General features: G+C 49.8%; 1 protein-coding gene and 1 non-coding gene across 2 annotated transcripts; one reads left to right on the top strand and one right to left on the bottom strand.

The window, feature by feature from the left end:
- Positions 1 to 8867: 8867 nt before the first annotated feature.
- Positions 8868 to 10786, bottom strand: ARL4D (ADP ribosylation factor like GTPase 4D). Its single transcript, NM_001076135.1, has 2 exons — positions 10721 to 10786; positions 8868 to 10149 (listed from the first exon to the last, which is right to left on the bottom strand). Exon 2 carries the CDS (start codon positions 10052 to 10054, stop codon positions 9452 to 9454), a length of 603 nt encoding a protein of 200 aa, NP_001069603.1. The 5' UTR covers positions 10055 to 10149; positions 10721 to 10786; the 3' UTR covers positions 8868 to 9451.
- Positions 10787 to 18784: 7998 nt separating this feature from the next.
- LOC112442852 (U2 spliceosomal RNA) lies at positions 18785 to 18975 on the top strand. Its single transcript, XR_003031140.1, has one exon. It is a non-coding gene; the product is annotated as a U2 spliceosomal RNA (small nuclear RNA).
- Positions 18976 to 20053: the final 1078 nt, after the last annotated feature.

Raw genomic sequence — 20053 nt, 5'->3', positions numbered from 1 at the left:
AATGCCCCCAGAGAATACTTTCTTTTTCTCTCCCTTGCTTTTTTGATCAGAATTCTGGCATCTCTACAAACAGGGCTGTGCCATAAAAAAGGGAGGTTCAGAGGTCAGTCCATCCATCCCCCAGCCTCTGACCAGAAACAATCATCTCTTCCTTTCTCCCAGTCTCTGTTTGAAATTAAGAGGGGACAAGGAAAGGAGGTGTCTTTCCAGTGCTGAAGTTTCTAAGGAAGCCAGCCCAGATTCCACCCTTTCCTTCCAGAGAATGTATCCTGTGATGTTTAAGTAGGAGTCAAGCCTTGAGAATGAATTTCTCCTAAAGTGTCCTTGTTCCAAGAGAGGAGGTGGGGATGGATACACCTAGGAAAGGAAGCACGCAACAAAAGGGGTTTGAGTCAAATGTCCCCTGGGACCCCAAAGTTTTCTAAGGGAACAGTGCGGTTCAACTGACCCACTGACAAGGAAAGAGGTCAACGTGGGCAACCCAGTACCCCACTTCCTGGAGGCTTTCAAAGAAACTCAGCATTTCATGCTGAGTTTCAGAAGAGAAAGGGCAGCTCAGAGGCAGGAACCAAGGATGTTGAGGGTAGGGAGGGACCAAGAAACAGACAAAGGGAGAAACAAGGTGGGAAGAGGGCAGATAAGGGCTGAGGTTGAGACCCAGAGGGAGAGTAGAAAGAGGACAGGATTGCCAAACACAGGCAGCAATCAGGGCTCTGGCGTGCCCAGGTCAGCGACTTCTTCTCCTTTCAGTCCACACCCTGAGTGGATGCCTTGATGCCCCGCCCAGGCCCCTCTACTGGCTGTAAGTGTTGGTTCCAGTGACTCCAACAATTTGTGGTGGCCTCTTCTCTGGAGACCTGAGCAACCAGCAGCCTATTAACTGACTGATGGGATAGGGGAAGGGTACCAAAGACCAGCTTCCCTGTCTCAGGGGGCTCCTCTCTGTGGTTCCAGGCTCCATCCAGAGCTTCCCTACTGAGTGAAGTCCAAATCAGAATCCAGCTGTGAGAAGGGGCTTTTGCTGAGCCCCTCTCCTGCCCTATCCTGCTTCCCTCTCTCCTCTTCTCCTGAGACTTTGCCCTCAATAAACCTTGTGCCTCTGAATCCCTGTCTCAGGCTCTGCATCGAGGATCTAGAGCGTCTCTGAGTACAGGTTATACCTTTAGCTCCAGTGCCAAGGAAGGTGTGTCTGTGCACAATAAAGCTAAACCTTAAGATATTATAGGCGATTTTTTGAAAGAATGAGTGAGTGATTGGATTGATGCTCTCGGGCCTGGGGTTGGGGGGGCGGTGGGCGGGGGAGACAAGTGGATGGAGGGTTTTATTGTAGAACTGACCTCTCCCACTACACCTACACACACATTCGGGCCACCCACTAATGTTTGTGCAAACTCAGGAGCAGATAATCCAGATCCCCCAGCTGGCATCTTCCCCTTCAGTAGCTCCTGCCTGAACTCTCTTTCTGCTCCAGCACCTTGCAGGGATTGGGAGAGGGCTGGGCTGAGGAAGGCAGCAAGTGATGGGAAGATGATGAAACTTCAGTCTATCAACACTGTTGCTACTATCTCAGCAGTATGATGAAAGGTCAAAAGCTATTGAGTAAAATCAGGTTAGGAATTTTCTGTGGATTCTAGTTAACTGGGCTCATCAGCAAACAGACAGTTAAAGAGATGGTTTATAGCATGAACACACCCTGATTGAAGCTATAAAATCACCTGCAAAGTAATCAGGTTTGAATCAGTGAGAATCATAGTTTGATAAGGTGTTTTCAATTAAATTGAAGGAATTTCCTGATGGTCCAGTGGTTATGACTCAGAACTTCCACTGCAGGGGGCACAGGGTCGATTCTTGATCATGGAACTAGATTCCACACGCCACAACTAAGAAGTTTGAATGCTGCAACCAAGACCCAACACCGTCAAATAAACATACAAATTTTAAATAATAACAATATTTTTAAAAGAAATTGAATATGAACAACATATGTAATTTAAGAATTTCTGGGAGCCACATTTTTTAAAGGTAAAATGAAGCAGATGAAACTAATTTTAATGAAGCATTTTAACTCAATATATTCAAAAACAACATATCTATATAAAAAAGTATGAGATATATACATTCTTTTTCCATACTAAGGCTTCAAAATCTGTTGTATATTTCATATTTATAGGTCTCAGATCAGTTACATTTCCCCTGCTCAGTGGCCACATATGGCTGGTGGCTGCCATATTGGATATCACAAGTCTAGAACTTGTGAGTCCCTTCCCTATCCCCTGCCCTACGCTGGGCTCCTCTGGAGTGCTGAGGCAGATAATGGGATCTAGATACAGTTTGACCATCCTGGGGTGAACTTGGGAGGAGCTGGGATAGGGGAGTGGTGAACAGACTCTAGGCAGTGTCCCAGGCCAGGTAACTAATTACTGGGAAGAGAGGAACGAAACTGTCTGTTAAACCTCAACCTCAGGTCTTGCCTCCTGAGCAGTAGGTAGGACCAAGAAAGTACTTCAATCCCATGGTCCTCCTCTCTTACTTAATCAGAATACTTAATTCCAGTTCTATATCTGCTTCTTTTCCTCACCTCCTCCAGGAAACCCTCCCAGATAAACTCCCTAACCTTATTTGTTAGTGTCTTTCCTGAATGTTATTAGCATTTACAGACTAAAAAGATTCTTCACTGAGGTGACACCCCAACCCTCCAACCCTTGGGTGGACACCCCGAATTCCATAGATACAAGATGATCATCCACCACACTTACAAGTGTGCCTGCCACTGTCCTGGGGATAGATCGGTGGGCAAAATGGATGAAGGCTGTACAACCTGGAGATGAAGGCAGACAGTAAACAAACTTAAAAACAAAACAAGGTCATTTCAACAAAAGATAAGAGGAAGACAGAAAGATCATTAAGGAGTTCCCCATGCCCACCTCCTACTGAGGACCAGAGAAAGAAAACCAGAAAAAATAATTATGTATTCAACCCCCTCCTTTTACAGATGGGTAAACTGAGGTCAGGGGACAAGAAATGACTTGCTCAAGGTCACAGAAGTCTTGCTTCGTGGGTTACTTTCTGAGATGCTGCCTGGTCTGACTGGTGGCTCCGTTCCTCCCCCATTACACTGGGAGAGTTCCAGGGAATGAGCAAGCACTTCTGCCTTCTCTCTCCTGAGGGATAAGAGTCAGCATCTGGAATGGAAAGCAGGGCATGATCTTATAAAAACAAACACAATCAAAAGCACAAAACCTCACTTTCAGCAATCTTTAAAAGCCAGGTGTCAGCCCCACCCTACTCCACCAATCTTTTCACCAGATTTATTAGGAGGGGGATGGGAGGTGCTAAAGAGATAAACCCTCCTTCCTCTCCCCCTTCACCATCACACGACTCTATCCAGGAGGGGCAGAGACCCGGATTAGCGCAGAGACCTGAATAAACTAAATAGAGATGGAGTCCCAAACAGTTCAGGGTAGCCGAGAGATCTGATATTTCACACTTTCGCTTCCGGTTCCGGTTCTGGGATCCCATGAGTTACGGCGGTTGGTGGGGGGCCCTATAGGTTAGTGGATGGGGGCACGGGCGGGGGTAGGTCCCGGGCCCCAGCTGCCCTCCTTCAAGCTCAAATCTGTTCACATTCCCTTCAGAGCATGCGCTCCTATCTCAGCCTCACTCCCTCCCTGGGCCAAGTCCCAGGGATTTATTTCAGGAACTGTTTCGCCCACTCTGCCTGCCGCCTGTGAGGAGCTGGGTGCTTAGGGTGTCCTCACCATCTGCCCACCTCCATCATCAGCCAGGCATTCCTGGGTGGAGCTCAATCCTCGGGCCTGCAAATCCTCTACCTTCGCTGGTGATTGTATTTCTTATCTCCCATAAAGCAAAAGCACTGTAAAGTCTATCCGCTTCCACCCCTCCCACTCCCCAACCCCCCACACCCCCCACCCTTAATCCCTCACCCCCAACCCCCATCCCTCCACCCCCCTCCCACCCGCTCACACACATACACACACCCCCCTCAGCTTAAAGAGGCCTTAAAATCTGAGGATGGAGGGCGAGGAAACTGGTTTAAATTCTCCCCCAACACACACACTGAAACACTCTCTAAAGGCACATACACATACTTGGTCACTAATCTAGAAAAAATTTGAAATAAGTGTACCCTTTGACACAGCAGTTCTACTTCTAGGAATCATCTTACAGGAAATCTCCAAGAGTACAAAGAAATATATACAAGGAAGTTCATTGCTGGGGACACACTGTGGATTTAATTTATAAACGAAGGTCCATTCATACAATGGAATCTCATGTAGTCATCAAAAAGAATGAGAAAAATCCATATGTCCTGACACTGAATTATGCCCAAGATATAACCTGTACAACAATATGCCTGAGATAATCCCATATGTGTCATATATATATATGAAAGATTTATATAAAACCTGTTCAAAATGTTTAGCTAGCTCTGAAGTTTAGACGATGGGGTGTTCCATTTTCTAAGTTTCTTTCATAACAAAGACCTATAACTTTGGTAATCAAGTGAGGCAGGGAAGAGCATAAAAAACATCTTTTAAAGGAAGGAGGGATGAACAAACACCCTCCTCTGTCTTAGCTTGGAGAAGGGGTTCCATGACACCCATCCCCAAACTTCCAGCCAGGTCCTGCAGATGGCCTTGGAAATGGTGCGTGGCTAGATACAGACTGCCCATCCCTTATAGCCCATTGCTGGCCTGGGCCTTCACTACTGCCCTCGCTCCCTCCCCTTCCCTGGCCTCTGTTCAGAAAAGGTCCGTGTTAGAGAACAGGCTGTCCTGTGTGCTCCTAGTTCTTCAGTGGAACTCAGTGCTTCCCAGGCCACAGTGGTGTCCATCTCCAGAAAGACTTGGCATGATGCATGGTCAATGTGAAAGGAGGGTGGGGACTTCTGGCCAGTTTTGAGGCCAGAGCTCTTCTGGGCTTTGAAGATAAAGTCCCCACTCTTCAGGAAGAGGAGTGGGGGAGCGGAAACTGGCCCCTAATCTAATCAAGGCAGGGAGGGAGGGAAAGAACTCTGAGGTCCTGGACTTGCTCCGTGTCTCCTATCTCCTGTTGTCTGCTGAGGGAATCCAAAGAGCCAGCCTGGGAGGAAGGATCTGGACACACCACTAAGTAGCTTTATCCTCTGGCAAGTCACTGCCCGCTTAAGGAATTCTTTCCTCCCTTTTTGCTACTTTTTTTCCTTTCCTTGTTTTGGTCTCGCCAAGCAGCATGCAGGGTCTTTCTTAGTTCCCTGACCAGGGATCAAACCCATGCCCTCTGCAGTGGAAGCACAGAGTCCTAACCACTGGGCCACCAGGGAAGCCCCTCTTATTTGCTACTTTTTCTTTGCCTTGAGCACACACAGCATGGGGGGACTGGAGTGGGGAATGGGAAGGTGAGAGACCTCTGCCATCTTTGCACTCATGAGGGCTATGGGGAAGCACAGGGCACCCAGGGAAAATGCCCTCCACCTGGATTTTACCATCCAAACTGTGCGAGAAGAGGTGGCTGGGGAAGGGGGTTGCAGCCCAGAAGGGAGCCCCAATGCTGAGTCCACTGGTTTCCTTCAATTTCACATCACAGGCAGTCAGTCCCTGACCACCACTCCTGGCCCCTGGACATCCTCGGCCCTGAGGGAGCCTCTACCTCAGTACCTATTCAGGGACTCAAAGAAATTCTCCTGGACTTCCCTGGTACTCCAGTGGTTGGGATTCCACCTGCCAAGGCAGGGGACTCAAGTTCAATCCCTAGTCGGGGAAGATTCCACATGCCTCGGGGTAACTAAGCCCATGCGCCACAATTAGTGAAGCCCACACACCCCAGAGCCCATGCTCCACAAGAGAAACCACTGCAATGAGAAGCCTGCATACTGCAACTAGAGAGCAGCCCCTGCTTGCTGCGACGAGAGGAAGCCCGAGCACGGCAAGAAAGACCCAGCACAGCCAAAAATAAATGAATAAATAATTCTCTTAAAAAATGAAGCTTAATAAAGAAGCTGAGACAAAGAGACTACAACCTACCCTCAATCCTGACCCACTCCCATCCCAAGCCAGCTGGCCCAGAGTTCGACACACAGAATCCCTGAGGTGATCACCTCCCTCCCACCTCTCTGTCCCTTTGATGGACTAAGGCAGGAGGATTATTTCAAAGTTCTGGATCCCACCCAGCCAGAATGTAACTTTCTAATCAGAATACCCCAGTGCTGTCCTCTCCCTACAACCCGTTCAGAGCCACTGGCTTCTCCATTTCACTGTCACTTGCCGCCAGTATCCTCTTCCTCCACCCCCCAGGTGGTCAGGGCACAGGGCTGTGGGGAAGAGCTAGGACATTCACAGGTCTCCTGTGGACCATGACCCCTCCCCAGGGCTGGAGCGTGGTGGGGCGGTGGGGGGAGGAGAGGAGCAGAAGACAATCGAATAAGATGGGGAGGAAGGACGGTTGGCAGGGCCGTAGAGCTGGCACCACAGAGGCCTCTCTGCTAGGGATGGGGGAGCACCTCCAAGTTATGTTGCATGCTGCTAAGTCATTCAGTCGTGTCCGATTCTTTGCAACCCCGTAGACTGTAGCCTCGGAGAAGGCAATGGCACCCCACTCCAGTACTCTTGCCTGGAAAATCCCATGGACGGAGGAGCCTGGTAGGCTGCAGTCCATGGGGTCACTGAGGGTCAGACATGACTGAGCGACTTCACTTTCACTTTTTACTTTCATGCATTGGAGAAGGAAATGGCAACCCACTCCAGTGTTCTTGCCTGGAGAATCCCAGGGACTGGGGAGCCTGGTGGACTGCCGTCTATGGGGTCGCACAGAGTTGGACACGACTGAAGTGACTTAGCAGCAGCAGACTGTAGCCTGCCAGGCTGCTCTGTCCCTGGGATTCTCCAGGCAGGAATACTGGAGTGGGTTGCCATTTCCTCCTCCAGGACATCTTCCCGACCCCGGGACAGAACCCTTGTCTCTTATGTCTCCTGCATTGGCAGGCAGGTTTTTTAACATAGTCCCCCAAATCCAGAGACCTCAGTCCCCCAGGCGACCAAAAATGGAGAGAACAGGTCCTTGGAGATTTTAAGACAGAAGAGAGAATTGGGGTGGAATGGGGAAGATCTCCCAGCAAGAGCTTAGGGTCCTTCCAGCCAGGGCCTCCCCAACCTGCTCTTGGGCTGCAGGAGAGGACTTTGCCCTGAGGCCTGGGACAGATGAATCACAGGTATGTGTGGACGGGGGCCAGGTAGCACGTGTCCCCAGCAGAACCAGTCCAGCAGCTCTGCCCAGCAGGCCCCAGTGCTGACGCAGACTTGGGCACCCTTCTGGATGGATGCACACCCAACCCCATCCTGCCAGGCACCTTGAGGGCTAGGGGAGGGACTGTGCACAAGTGTAGCAAATCTGAACCGGCCCCAACTCAGCGAAATTCCGCTTCTGCCAACTGGCTAGGAAGAAAGGAGTTCCTTAGGAAAGCTCCCCCAGGATGGGGTTGCCAGCACCTCCCCTCCGTCCCCAGGTCCTTTCATCTGATTCTGGAGCCAGGACTCTGAACTGGCTCTTGGGAGCCCTTGTTTGCACAAAGGGTGGGAGCAGGACTAGGGGATTGGAAAGAATTGATGGTGTTTGATTTTTACTTACGACTCCCACTCAGATTAGGAGGATCTAATTGTCCTCAGACACAGCTGGCCCTCCTGCTGAGAATGGGTTGGCCCTAAGAGTCTGAGCAGGCGCTCATGACATCAGCATTTTATTCTTTCCATCATTGCTAACATTGGTGGCCTATATGGATATCCAGCAGTCCTCACTCCCACCTGGCTCAAACAGCTACTAGACTTCCCCTCTCGTGGGAATAGCTACCATTCCCAGAGCTGGACAACTCAGGGCTTAGTCACAGGTGCCAGGCTGGCTCAATCCAGCCCAGGCCTCCCCAGCATCAGTCACTGCCATTGCTGCCAGTGAGCTGCAGTCAGCAGGATCGGGCACATGGATCTGGCTTCAGGCCAGGAGGAAATTACTTTCCATTCTCACCACATCCCCCAAGGTGTGTGCTGGGTTGGGGGAGGAAATCAGACTAACCACTTGAGTGCTGGGGGTGGGACAGAAGGCCCTTTGAGGATTTACCTATACAGACCTAAGAGGTGGCCCCAAGGGCAAGAACGTAGGAGCAGCTCGCACCTGCAAAACTTGAAGTTAAATCCGCAAGGGGACTTCCTTGATGGTCCAGTGGTAAAGAACCCCCCTGCCAATGCAGGGGACACAGGTTCAATAGCTGGTCTGGGAAGATTCCACATGCCTTGGGGCAACTAAGCCCATGCACCACAACTACTGAGCCCACGCACCCTAGAGCCTATGCTCCACAACAAGAGAAGCAGCAATGAGAAGCCTGTGCACGTCAATGAAGAGTAGCCCCCACTCACTGTAACTAGAGAAAGCCCGCACACAGCAACAAAAACCCGGCACAGCCAAAAATGATAATTTTTTTTTTAATGCCTGCAAGGACCAGTTAGTGTCAAGAATAAGTAAGAGCAAGAGGATGAGGGAAGAAAGGGAGAAAGAAGGGACCCCAAAAAACCCGGCAGAGATCAAGCAATGTGATATGTGTGTGTGTGTCTGTGTGTGTTGTATCTGACTCTTTGCAACCCCATGGACTGTGGCACACCAGGCTCTTCTATCCATAGATCAGGCGATAACATGGAGTTACTTCAACTCTCTCTAATCCCCACCAGCTGCCCCATGAACACACAATCTAATTTTTTAGAAAAAGGCTTGCTTTGCAAATTCAGCTTCAAGATAAGTCCCTCCTCCCCACCCCTGCCTGCCCATCTGGAAATCTTGGGACTATCCCTGAGCCAAGGTAAAGAAAGGAAAATGCCAAACCAAGGTTAGAGCTACAACATCATCAGTCTTTAATAACTTATAGGCAAATGCTAAAAAATAGTTAATAATTATACAGAGGACATACATGGCTTATAAAAACGGTCATTAAGTCTACAAAGGGGGGATGGAGGGATTCTTGGCACTTTCATACAAACACAAAAATATAGACAGTTATGACTGGCACCCCTAGAAAAGCATCCCTCAGTTGGGGTGGGGGGAGCCAAGAGCTAGTTCTCATTATTCCAAATGCATCCTCCAAGTAACTTTCCTTTGCCCCCAAACACGTCTAATCAAAAAGCCAGAGAAGAAAAACAGGAAACAGGGTCGAGGTAGAGTCAGTTTACATTTAAGCCTCCACAGTCCTGCAGCCTCCACTTCCCCAGAAGTGAGGATGAGGGAGAGATGTGAGAACACATTCCATCTCCCGTCACCCGCCCCCATGCTGCCCCCAAACAGGACCCCTGTTGTGCTTCTTGGTCCTCCATTGAGGTGGACAGGTCCTGCACCCTGGGGCTGAATGAGGGGCCACAGGCTCCGCCTGGCTGTCCAAGTGTGCAGACCCCTACTGGTGAGGAGGAGCAGCCTCAGGTCACCGTCGCTTCTTGCCTGCCCGGGCAGCCTTCTTTCTCTTGAGGATCATCTCATACAGGCGCTCCAGGCCTGGCTGCAGGCCCAGCCCATCCACAGCACTGCAGCCCTGCACGTGGGTGAGTGTGGCAGTAGCCAGCTCCCGGACCGCCAGCCTCTTCTCCACCTCGGCGGCGCTCAGTGCCCCGGGCTGATCTTGCTTGTTGGCCAGGACCAGCACAGGCACACCCTGGTTGTCCGAGGCTCGGCTGATTCGGTGGAGCTCCACCTTGGCCTCCTCCAGCCGCTCAGCCTCAGCAGCATCCACCACAAACACCAGGCCATCTGTCCGGCGTGTGTAGGATCGCCACAGCGGTCGAAGCTTTTCCTGCCCCCCGACGTCCCACACTTGGAAGGTGATGCCACGGGACCCCCCCAGGGGCACCCGGATCTTCTCTGTGTTGAAGCCTTTGGTGGGGATGCTCTGGACAAACTCTTTGAACTTAAGGCGGTAAAGAAGGGAGGTCTTTCCAGCTGAGTCCAGCCCAATGACCACAACATGCAGGGCCTGGAAGTGAGGCAAGAAGGAGGTGGTGGGCGCCATCTCAGTCAAGTGGTTCCCCATGTTGAACTCTAGCTAAGATGCAGGTCTTGGGGCTCACAGAAGAGGCAGGGAGGAGACCTTGAAATTGCACGCTTTGGGGATCACAGCTGGGTTATCTGAACAGGGAAAGGTCATGGGAGAAAAGAGGAGGATCGATGTTTAATAACAAACATGAAATTTGCAACTTCTTGATCACGTCCTAAATCAGCAGCCCACTTTTTAAAAATTTGTTTTCGGCTTTTTTTTTTTTTTTTTAAGCAGCTGCAGGTATAACAGAGGCTCTCCCCCGTCCCTTGGGGGCCATGACAGGGGCGATGAGACCCAGAGAAACCCCTAGGACACTGAGGTTGGAGAGAGAGGCCTGGATAGGGGGACAGTCAGCTTCCGCGCTTGTGGTGTGGCAGCAGGCACCGCGACCCCAGCTCCCCAGGAGAGATTCCTCGGGGGAACCTGCATCTGGGGGGCAGTGGCCCGAAATTAAGAATCAGGGTGCGGGTGCTGAAATCGGAGAGAAGGGCCCACTCCCACTCGCCTTCCACAACCCCACGGTTGACACGCCCCTCCTTACACAGACCCCTTCCCCACTGCCCCGCGACCCTCCGCTGCCCGCCTTCCTCCGATCGCCGACTTCAGCTCCCGCGTTCCCGTACCCAGACCGCCTCGGCTCGGCCTGAGCAGCGCCTTTACCTCCCGTCAGCCGCGCTCTCCCCGCTCCCCTCCGGGCCAGCCCCGCTAGTATCCACGCCGGTCTCCAGCGCGCGGGCACTGCGGAGCTGACAGGGGCACTCGGCCTTAAAACCCGCGTGTGACGTCACGTGGCATGGGCCAATCAGCGGCCCTGCGGCAGCGAGGAGGGGCGGAGCGTGGAGATCCGCGGATTGCAACCGGGTCCCCACTGTGATGCAACTGTGATCAATTGGTGACCGTTTTATTGATGTTTTCTACCATTGCCTGTATTTGGAATTAAACTCGGAATTAACCTGGGATGGAAGGTGGAAGGGGCGTGGCAGCGTTTGGCTAGGGAGGAGAGATGAAGAGCATAATATTCTCAATATCCCCACATGCCCCTCACACAGGCAGAGATATTCAGTCCACGTGTGCGCTTCCTCTGCCAGGGTTTACTCGAGAGATGTTGACAAGTCTTCCTCCTATATCTTTTCTAATTTAATGTTCTAACCTGTATGAACCTGGAATCCCATAAACCGCCTAAACTTATTACCCCTGCTGCTGCTGCTAAGTCACTTCAGTCGTGTCCGACTCTGTGTGACCCCATAGACGGCAGCCCACCAGGCTCCCCAGTCCCTGGGATTCTCCAGGCAAGAACACTGGAGTGGGTTGCCATTTCCTTCTCCAATGCATTAAAGTGAAAAGTGAAAGTGAAGTCGCTCAATCGTGTCTGACCCTCAGTGACCCCATGGACTGCAGTCTACCAGGCTCCTCCGTCCATGGAATTTTCGAGGCAGGAGTACTGGAGTGGGGTGCCATTGCCTTCTCCGACCTATTACCCCTACTGATCTCCATGACAGCCCAGGAGGTAGGGACTGGTGTGGTCTCACTACACAGGTGAAGAAAGCTCTGAAGGGCTCAATGACTTGTTTAATGTCGTGTGTGCTCAGTCAAGTCCAACTCTTTGCCACCCCATGGACTGTGGCCCTCCAGGCTTCTCTGTCTATGGAATTTTCCAGACAAGAATACTGGAGTGGGTTGCCATTTCCTTCTCCAGGAGATCTTCTCAACCCAGGGATGGAACCCTTGTCTCTTGAGTCTTCTGCATTGGCAAGCAGATTCTTTACCACTGGGCCACCTAGAAAGTCCCTGTCTAACATCACACATAGCTAGTAAATGGCTGAGCAAGGACATGTCTGAATCCAATGCCTCGGTCCCTCACCACTTACCTATTCAGTCTCTCTAGTCAGGAGATTATTAGCAGAATTCCCCCAGTTTCTGGTCAGAGTGCCTGCCATAGCAGACCCTACCTTGTTCAAATTGATAAAGGCAAAATTCTTCACTTCCCAGGGTGTTTGCTGACTTCATTCATACTGTTTGCGCCGCACGAGCCAAAGAAACTACGAAGACATAGCGGATGTGCAGACCACAAATGCCTGGGTTCAGAGGGCTTATACTCTAGTGAGGGAGACAAGACTGGTCACTGACAGGGAGCACTGGGACTTTGTAAATCATGAGATAAGCATGCGTAGGACTTCAGAGGAGGGAAAGTGTCAACTAGAAGCCCCTGGAAAGGTTTCCAGAAATTAATGAGTTCTGTGTAGGACTGGTTGGGAGGTGGACAGCACTGCGTGGCATCTCCCCAGTCACTACAGCCTGATTTAGTCTGGGCAGCACTGAAGAGGAGATGTCACAAAGGGGCAGTGTGACCAAAGGCTAACTGATTACCTGCAGGGAGAAAGGTAAAACTGAACGTGGAGAAGGGGATCAAAGGAGAAGCAAATTTTGACTATGCTATTCCATTTTTACAAGGAAGCCGGATTCCTGCATTTATTATGCATCACAATATTAACTTTTTAGAAAACTGTCTGTAAGGGTGATTAGAAAAGAGGAGGATGGGGACTTCCCTGGTGGTCCAGTGGCTAAGACTCTGCCCTCCCAATACAGGGTGCCCCGGTTTGATCCCTGGTCAAGAAACTAGATCCCACATCTTGCGACTTAAGAGTTTGTATGCCACAACTAAAAGCTGATGAAGCAAAATACATAAATATCAAAAAAAGAAGAAGAAAGAAAAAGAAAAGGAAAGGGAAGCCATTGCCAGACAGGAGGGCTTAGCCCGTCCTACCCACTAGCTCCCATCTGTTTAGCACCAGCCTGCCTTGCCACCTCCTCTTCCCCTTCCTGCTACAAACCAGCCACCTGGTTTTCCTTAACGATGCAGGGAGCTTCCCCAAATCCCTTAAGAGATCAAGACCTTAAGTAATTAGCTTTTATACCCGCCATGTTGGGGGCTTGCAGGATGCAGCAGGAGCTAAGGAATAGGAAAGGAACTGAGCAGAGGGGAAGACAGCACAGACCAGGAGGTTGGGAACAACTGGCCTATTTAAGTAGCCACTGTATGCTAAGCTGTGGTCAAGGAACTTTGCACACTTTTCCTTTTATTCTTTTCTTTCTTTAAATTTTTTTTTTTTAGTTTTGGCCTCGAAGCTTGCAAGAACTTAATTCTATGACCAGTGAGGGCTAGAACCCTCACTCTCAGCCGTGAAAGTGCAGAATCCTAACCACTGGACAACCAGGGAATCCCCAATATTCCTTCTTAAATATACAACTCATACCATGTCGTAAGTAGAGTTACTCTAAAAAGAGAACAGCAAACCACAGAAAGGTGAAGTAACTTGTCCAGTGTCGCTCAGCTAAAAACTGGCCAAACTTGGCTTGGATAAAATGGCTGTGAAATCAAAAATACAAAGAGAAACAGAGAATGCATGGAAACTGAAAACAGACACATTGTTTTGTGTTTCTTCCACAACCTTTGAAACTTCTTTGACATTTCTCCTACATCTCCTGGGCCTCACACACAAGAGGGAAATTATAACTTGATTATCTGATAAGGGCGTTGAAACTGGAAATCTCACCCCACCCTTCATCCTTTGCCTTTGCCCAGAAAGGTGTTGATGAACAAATGGGAAGGAGGAGGTGGGGCAAGGTGGGGGTGAAAGAAAGGGCTCAGTCCTGGGCTCAGACTGGGCTCAGCACCAGTCTGTGGGCCTGTACCAGTCCAGTCTCCTTTAAAATGGCAACTCCAGTTCCCATTTCCACAACCAGCCTGGGGCCCAGGGAGCCTTCCTCCATTAGTCACCATTTTTTATACCGGCAGCCTCATTTCTACAGCCCTTTCTCTCCACAAGATCACAGCCCAGGTCCTAGTACATTGGAGGATTCACAATGCTCAAGAACATTCTTACTTTGAGCATTCATGGATGGAGTACCTGTCAGTCTGAAGGCCTCAGTGAAATGGATAAGGACATGCTCTCATAGAGTGGACATTACGATGAGGAGTAGGGAGAGACAGATAATGACTAAAGAGGCTCATTTCAGATAGTGACATAAGCCATCGAGGAAAATAAAACAGGGAAATGTGCTGGAGAGTGACTGGGGGGAGAGCTACTTTACATGGAGGAGGAGGTGCTCATGAAGGCCTCTCCAATGGTGACATCAGAGGCAAGATTGAATGGACAAGGGGCAAGGAAGCATTCCAGACAGAAGGACAGACTAGCTGGGACCTACCTGCTTCCTCCCATTGGCTCCCTGACCTGGTTAGATTCCAGCTGCTGAGTGGAGGGTCTTCCTCAGAGCTGTCTCCCCACCAGACCAAGCGCTGAGCCCAGAAGCTGGTTCTTCTCAGCCACATCTCCACAGTGCCCAGCACTGTGCCTGCCACACAGCAGGCAATCAGGAAATCCTCCATAATTCATGGCTATATGATAGATGGACTACATATACTCAAGGGGTGCCCTGAGTGTGGGAACTAAGCACCCAGCCTTAGCCGGGAGTTTCCGGGTCTGGGGTCCCTGACACCTTGGGGGTTGGGAGGGACACCTAAAAACCCTGTACTTCCAGGCAAGGTCTGGGTAATACTGAACCCTCAGGCCTTGGGGAAGAGGGATTTCTTAAAGGAGAAAAACAGGCCATGCAAAGGATGACACTGGATAGGCCCCCCCTTAAGGCCTGGTGGTCTGAACCCTGAGCTGAGAGTCATCATGACTCCTGTCCTGACAAGTAGGCTGACTTAGAAAACCACTTTCCGCTAGGAGGCTTGATTTCCTCAGCATGTAAAGAGGGGCTTAGAGATTCCAGGTCCCTTTCCGCAGGACAGCTCAGGCTTTGGAGTAGGGGAGGGTACAGGATGGGTGAGGCTCACCTAGGAAGCAGCTGAGGACATCCTTGTCTCCACTGCATCCCAACCGAGGACCTGCTGAGTGCACAAGTGAAGGGAGGAGAGGAGTCGGCAGGAGGAGGGATGGGAGGGGAGATGAGGTCCAAGAGCAGCTTCCGCCAGGGAATCACAAAGACACATATTTCAAATCCCAGCTTTTCTTCCTCAAGAATAAAACAAAGCGGGAATTCCTTGCGTGTCCATTGGTTACAACTGTGTTTTCCACTGCACAGAGCACGGTTACATCCCTGGCTGGAGAAAAGAGATTCCATGGCCAAAAAAAAACAAGAATAAAATGGGGAAAACACAACCTACTACTTAGAATGAGTGTGAAAAGAAAAAAGAAAAACTGAGAGGAAGGGGGCCATTGAAGACCCTTTTCTCCTACCAGGGGCCCATTCAGAGGCAGCTCATCCAAAACTAAGTCCCAGAGCCCAGGCCAGGGCAGAAAAGGAGCAGATGCTGCCCCCTGGTGGATGAGTCTGTCACTGCCTAAACCTGAAGCAAAGTGGGTAGAGTGAAGTTGGACAGGTTCCTTTCCTTCCTTCTGGGGTCTGTTTATTTCTTTTTCTTGCCATGCCACCCAGCTCGTGGGATCTTAGATCTGCTACCAGGTATTGAACCCTTGCCCTTGGCAGTGAAAGCTTGGAGTCTTAACCACTAAACTAACCACAAGGGAACTTCCCTGGAGTCTTCCTTTCAGACAGTACCTTCACTACAGCTTGAATGTACAGAGAGAATGGAAAAGCCACCCTTTTCAAGTTGTTTTTGTGGAGGTAAGATCAGATGTAAATGAACATTTTCTGAGCAGGAAATCTGATTTCAGTGACATTTCTTATGCTTTTCCTGAGGGCCTAATAGCTGGTGCCGGGAAGGCAGAGGCGGGAGGAGGCTGGAGGATGGAGAAGGTTGTGAAGAGGCAGTTGCAGCAGGCTGTGGTCTCTTAGGAGACAGATCCACTCGGGGACAGATTCCAGCATCCATCTACACCACTAGGGGACAGATTCCAGCATCCATCTGCACAGGAGACTGGCACTTGGGGAGACCTTGGCATCAAGAGGGGCCTTGGGTGATCAGGAAGGAACAGCAGCCAGAGCCCCAAGAGGGTGACAGTGCCATGGGAGCAACCGCCAACAGCTGTGAGGGGGGAAGAACAAGCTCACCAGAGAGAGACAGAGGTGAGTTGACGAGAGAGAGCCAGGCTCACACTGTGCAGGGAACTCGCTGTTGGCCAGTTATCCGAGCTGAGGGACTCTTTAGAGCTTTAACAAAGGGGCTAATCCCCAGAGACCTTATATGTTTGATTCAGCTGCCCACTCCAGTATTTTTGCCTGGAAAATCCCATGGATCACGGAGCCTGGTAGGCTACCATCCATGGGGTTGCAAAGAGTCGGACATGATTGAGCAACTTCACTTTCACTTAAAAAAAATGTATTTACTTATCTGGCTGTATCTGATCACTCAGACTTAGTTGCCTCGAAGTATGGGGGAATCTTAGCTCCACACCAGGGATCGAACTCATGTCCCCTACATTGGGAGGCAGATACTTAATCACTGGACCACCAGGAAGTCCCTGATTCAGCTTCTTGATTTCATAGATTTCTGTCAAGTCACTCATGTTGTTTGGCCCACACGAATGGGTGCATGCTCAAATTTGGGAGTTTGTCAGAATCATCTGGAAGACTTGATATACACAGAGCTGGAGCCTCCTTCCAGAATTTCCGACTCAGAAATTTGAAGAATTTGTCAGACCCAAGCTAAGCATATTATACATTGTCTCATTGGACCCTCATCCGGTCATTCAACACATATTCATCAAAAATCAAATACATTTGGAGCACTACCATAGGTACTGAGACTAGACCAGCAAACAAAAGGTTTCCCATCAAGATGAAAGACAATACAGCACTAATGGCTGTATATTTGTGACTATACCTACATTCTATGTGTCCGCGTCCATATCTACATGTATATCTATTCCATGTGAGCATCAAGGGTGTCAAAGCCACTTGACAGCCAGCAAAAATACAAGACCAGGGAGAGGGGATGTGAAACAGTAGGCTCAGGGTGAGTAGGTGTATATAGTATGCAAGATTTCAAATGGAATCATTTCTATTTTACAGGCAAGAAATGACTTTTCCTAGGGTGTTCTCATTGAGACTTTTCCATGTGCTTGCATTTCCACGGATAGATTCACAAGTATGCTCGTCAAAGAGGCATTCTTATCACCCACAGTTAAAATATCAGGACCCCTGGTTTAAAAAACCTGAGGCCCCAGTGGTTAGCAGGATGCTTGAATGCAAATCCTTACTTCTTTTCACATTAGTCAAGATGCTTAGCCTCTCAGCACTTCCGTCTATAACAGTGCTTTCAAGAAATAAGTGAGTCACACACATAACTTTTTTTTTTACTTTGGCCACTTTGTGGCCTTTAGGATCCCAGTTCTCCAACCAAGGATGGAACCCGGACTCCTGCATGAAAGCGCTGAGGCCTAACCACTGGACCACCAGGCAGTTCCCTCCTGCAGGTAAATTTAAATACTCTTACGCATATACAAATAAATAAATAAAGAGAAGTAAGGGAAATTAAGTTTAATATGTTCTTTAACTCAAGATATCTCAGAAATTCTCTGGTGGTCAGTGGTTAGTGCTCCATGCTTTCAAAGACAAGGCAAGGGTTCCATCTCTCAGAGTTCTTGTAAATCCTGAGGCACACCTCCCTGCCCCCCGCCCCCCACAAAACAGATATCTAAAATATCATTTCAATATCAACATTACAGAGATATTTTACAATTTTTAATACTAAGTCTTTGAAATCCCATGTGTGTTTTCCACTTTCAGTACCTCTGAATTGGGCGGAACCACCTGCCCAGCGATCCCTGGCTGCATGTGGCTAGTGGCTGTGACAGTTCAGATCAACATAATGTTTCCTGCTGTTTAGTAGCTAAGTAGCGTCCGACTCCTTGGGACCCTGTGACCCGCCAGGATCCTCTTTGTCCATGGGATTTCCTAGGCAAGAATTCTGTCACGGGTTTCCATTTCCTCCTCTAGGGGATCTTTCCGACCCAGAAATCGAACCCATGATTCCTGTCTTGCAGGTGGATTCTTGACAATCTGAGCCATCAGCGAGGCCCACAGCTGAGGAGGAAGGGCACGGAAACGAGGGCCTAGGCGGAGGGAGCTTTCGGTAGGAGTCCGAGGATCGGTTTGGTTCGTAGAAGCACCGAAGGGCAAGGGCGCTGCAGTTGGAGTGAACCCCTCCCGCGGCCCGGCCCCGCCCTCCGCATCCACACGCCCCCTCCCTTCCCCACTGTGGGCCATCCGCCTTCCGCCTGGCAGCGAAGCCCCTCCACACACCCGACCCTACGGAGCCCCTCTCTCCGCAGGCGGAGGCCTCTGTACCACACTGCAGTCCAGGCGTTTCTAGCGAGTGAGTCTTGCGACCTTGTCTTCAGGAAAACTCTCGGCCAACAGCTCGTCGCACGGGTCCCTCTCGACGGCCACCCCGCACCCCTTCCGGTCGGGTCTCTCCTCTCCACTAGCCCCAAGGAGGAGCTCCCCTGCCGCCGCCCCGAGGCCGTCCCCAGGGCGCTGCGGTCCCGCCGGAGCCACGCCTTCTCGGCGACAGAGGGCGGGGCATGCAGATTCGAGACGGCGCTTCCGCCCGAGAACCACAAAGCCACGGCAGATGCGGGATTTCTCTTTTACAATGTGGAGAATCCAACTTCTGCCCGAGAGTCTGGTGTAGTGCCGCCATAGCACTGTCAACGAGGCAAAGGAAGGGAGACCTGGAGTGAGCGGGGACCCGGTCACACTGAGTGCAACATGCACGACAGCAGGACGGTGACGGCGACGGGCGATGGCACAGTTATCGCTTCTCGGCCTTTTGGCTAAGATCAAGTGTAGTATCTGTTCTTATCAGTTTAATATCTGATACGTCCTCTATCTGAGGACAATATATTAAATGGATTTTTGGAGCAGGGAGTTGGAATAGGAGCTTGCTCCGTCCACTCCACGCATCGACCTGGTATTGCAGTACGTCCAGGAACGGTGCACCCCCTTGGGGACAACTGTGGTACCCAAAGATAGAAACTGGTGCATTTATTTTAAGCATTGAATTACTTTGGAAAGTTGATTTTAACCCATGGCTGATTCATGTCAATGTATGACAAAAACCACTATAATATTGTAAAGTAATTAGATTTTAATTAAAATAAATAGAAAGTTTTTTTTAAGTTTACTCAGGTTTTCTTACAGTTTGCGAGGGATCCTGGCATTCATGGGAGAAATAAGTAAGTTGCATGAGGGAAACTATGAGTTAGAGCTCACTCTTGTTTTTCTAACCATTTTATTGTTTTGTTGTTGTTTTTGTTTGTTTTGTTTTTAATTTAAAACCCTGTGCAATCCCTTAAGAGTTTCTCAATTTCTCTGCCTGAGAAGTGCAGCTTTATGTGGTTCACTTGAGCCTTGAGTTCTCTTAAAGACAGTCACTTCAGCTCTGCAGTCTTAGACGGGGCGCTTTCTCCCCGCCCACAGTTGTGTGCCACTCAGAATACTGGAGTGGATCAAACCCAGCTCTACTGCACTGCAGGCGGATTCTTGACCATTTGAGCCACATTCTCCAAAAGACAGCGCCTTCTGCCCTGCAATCTTGGAAGGGGGCATTTCCAAGCTCCCACTTGAAAACTCCCAAGCTCCCAGTTCCTCTATATGGCATCCTCAAAACAAAACCAGAACACTAGCTTGACTTTCTTGTCTTTCATTACTAAAGTGTTCATGTTTCCTGATTTCAAGCAGTTCCTGCTGAGTTACTGAGATCCACCTGGAGTCTAGATTAAAATGATGGGCAGTGTGTGTCAGTTGTACTGACTGGGATTTCATTTATACAGGTAACTGACTGACAAGGAGAGGTCAGTGCCACTGAAGAAGATGGTATTATGCCTTAGCATTCCAAAGAGAAGAGTGCCTACAGTAAGACCACTGTGTCTTGTCTTTTGGATACACAAGGCAAGCTGTTCAGGTCAGCACAAAGTTCAAATCATGTATAAGACGAACGAATTCCCTATATTGTCTCCTTTCGTCCTTTTCCATTGATTCGGGCATTTGACCAACATCTAGGTGCTGGGCGCTGATCTAAGT

Source organism: Bos taurus, chromosome 19 (genome assembly GCF_002263795.3).
Source record: "Bos taurus isolate L1 Dominette 01449 registration number 42190680 breed Hereford chromosome 19, ARS-UCD2.0, whole genome shotgun sequence".
Classification (NCBI taxonomy): Eukaryota; Metazoa; Chordata; class Mammalia; order Artiodactyla; family Bovidae; genus Bos; species Bos taurus.
Note: the sequence above shows the minus strand (reverse complement) of the source record. Positions and strands in the feature narration are given on the sequence as shown.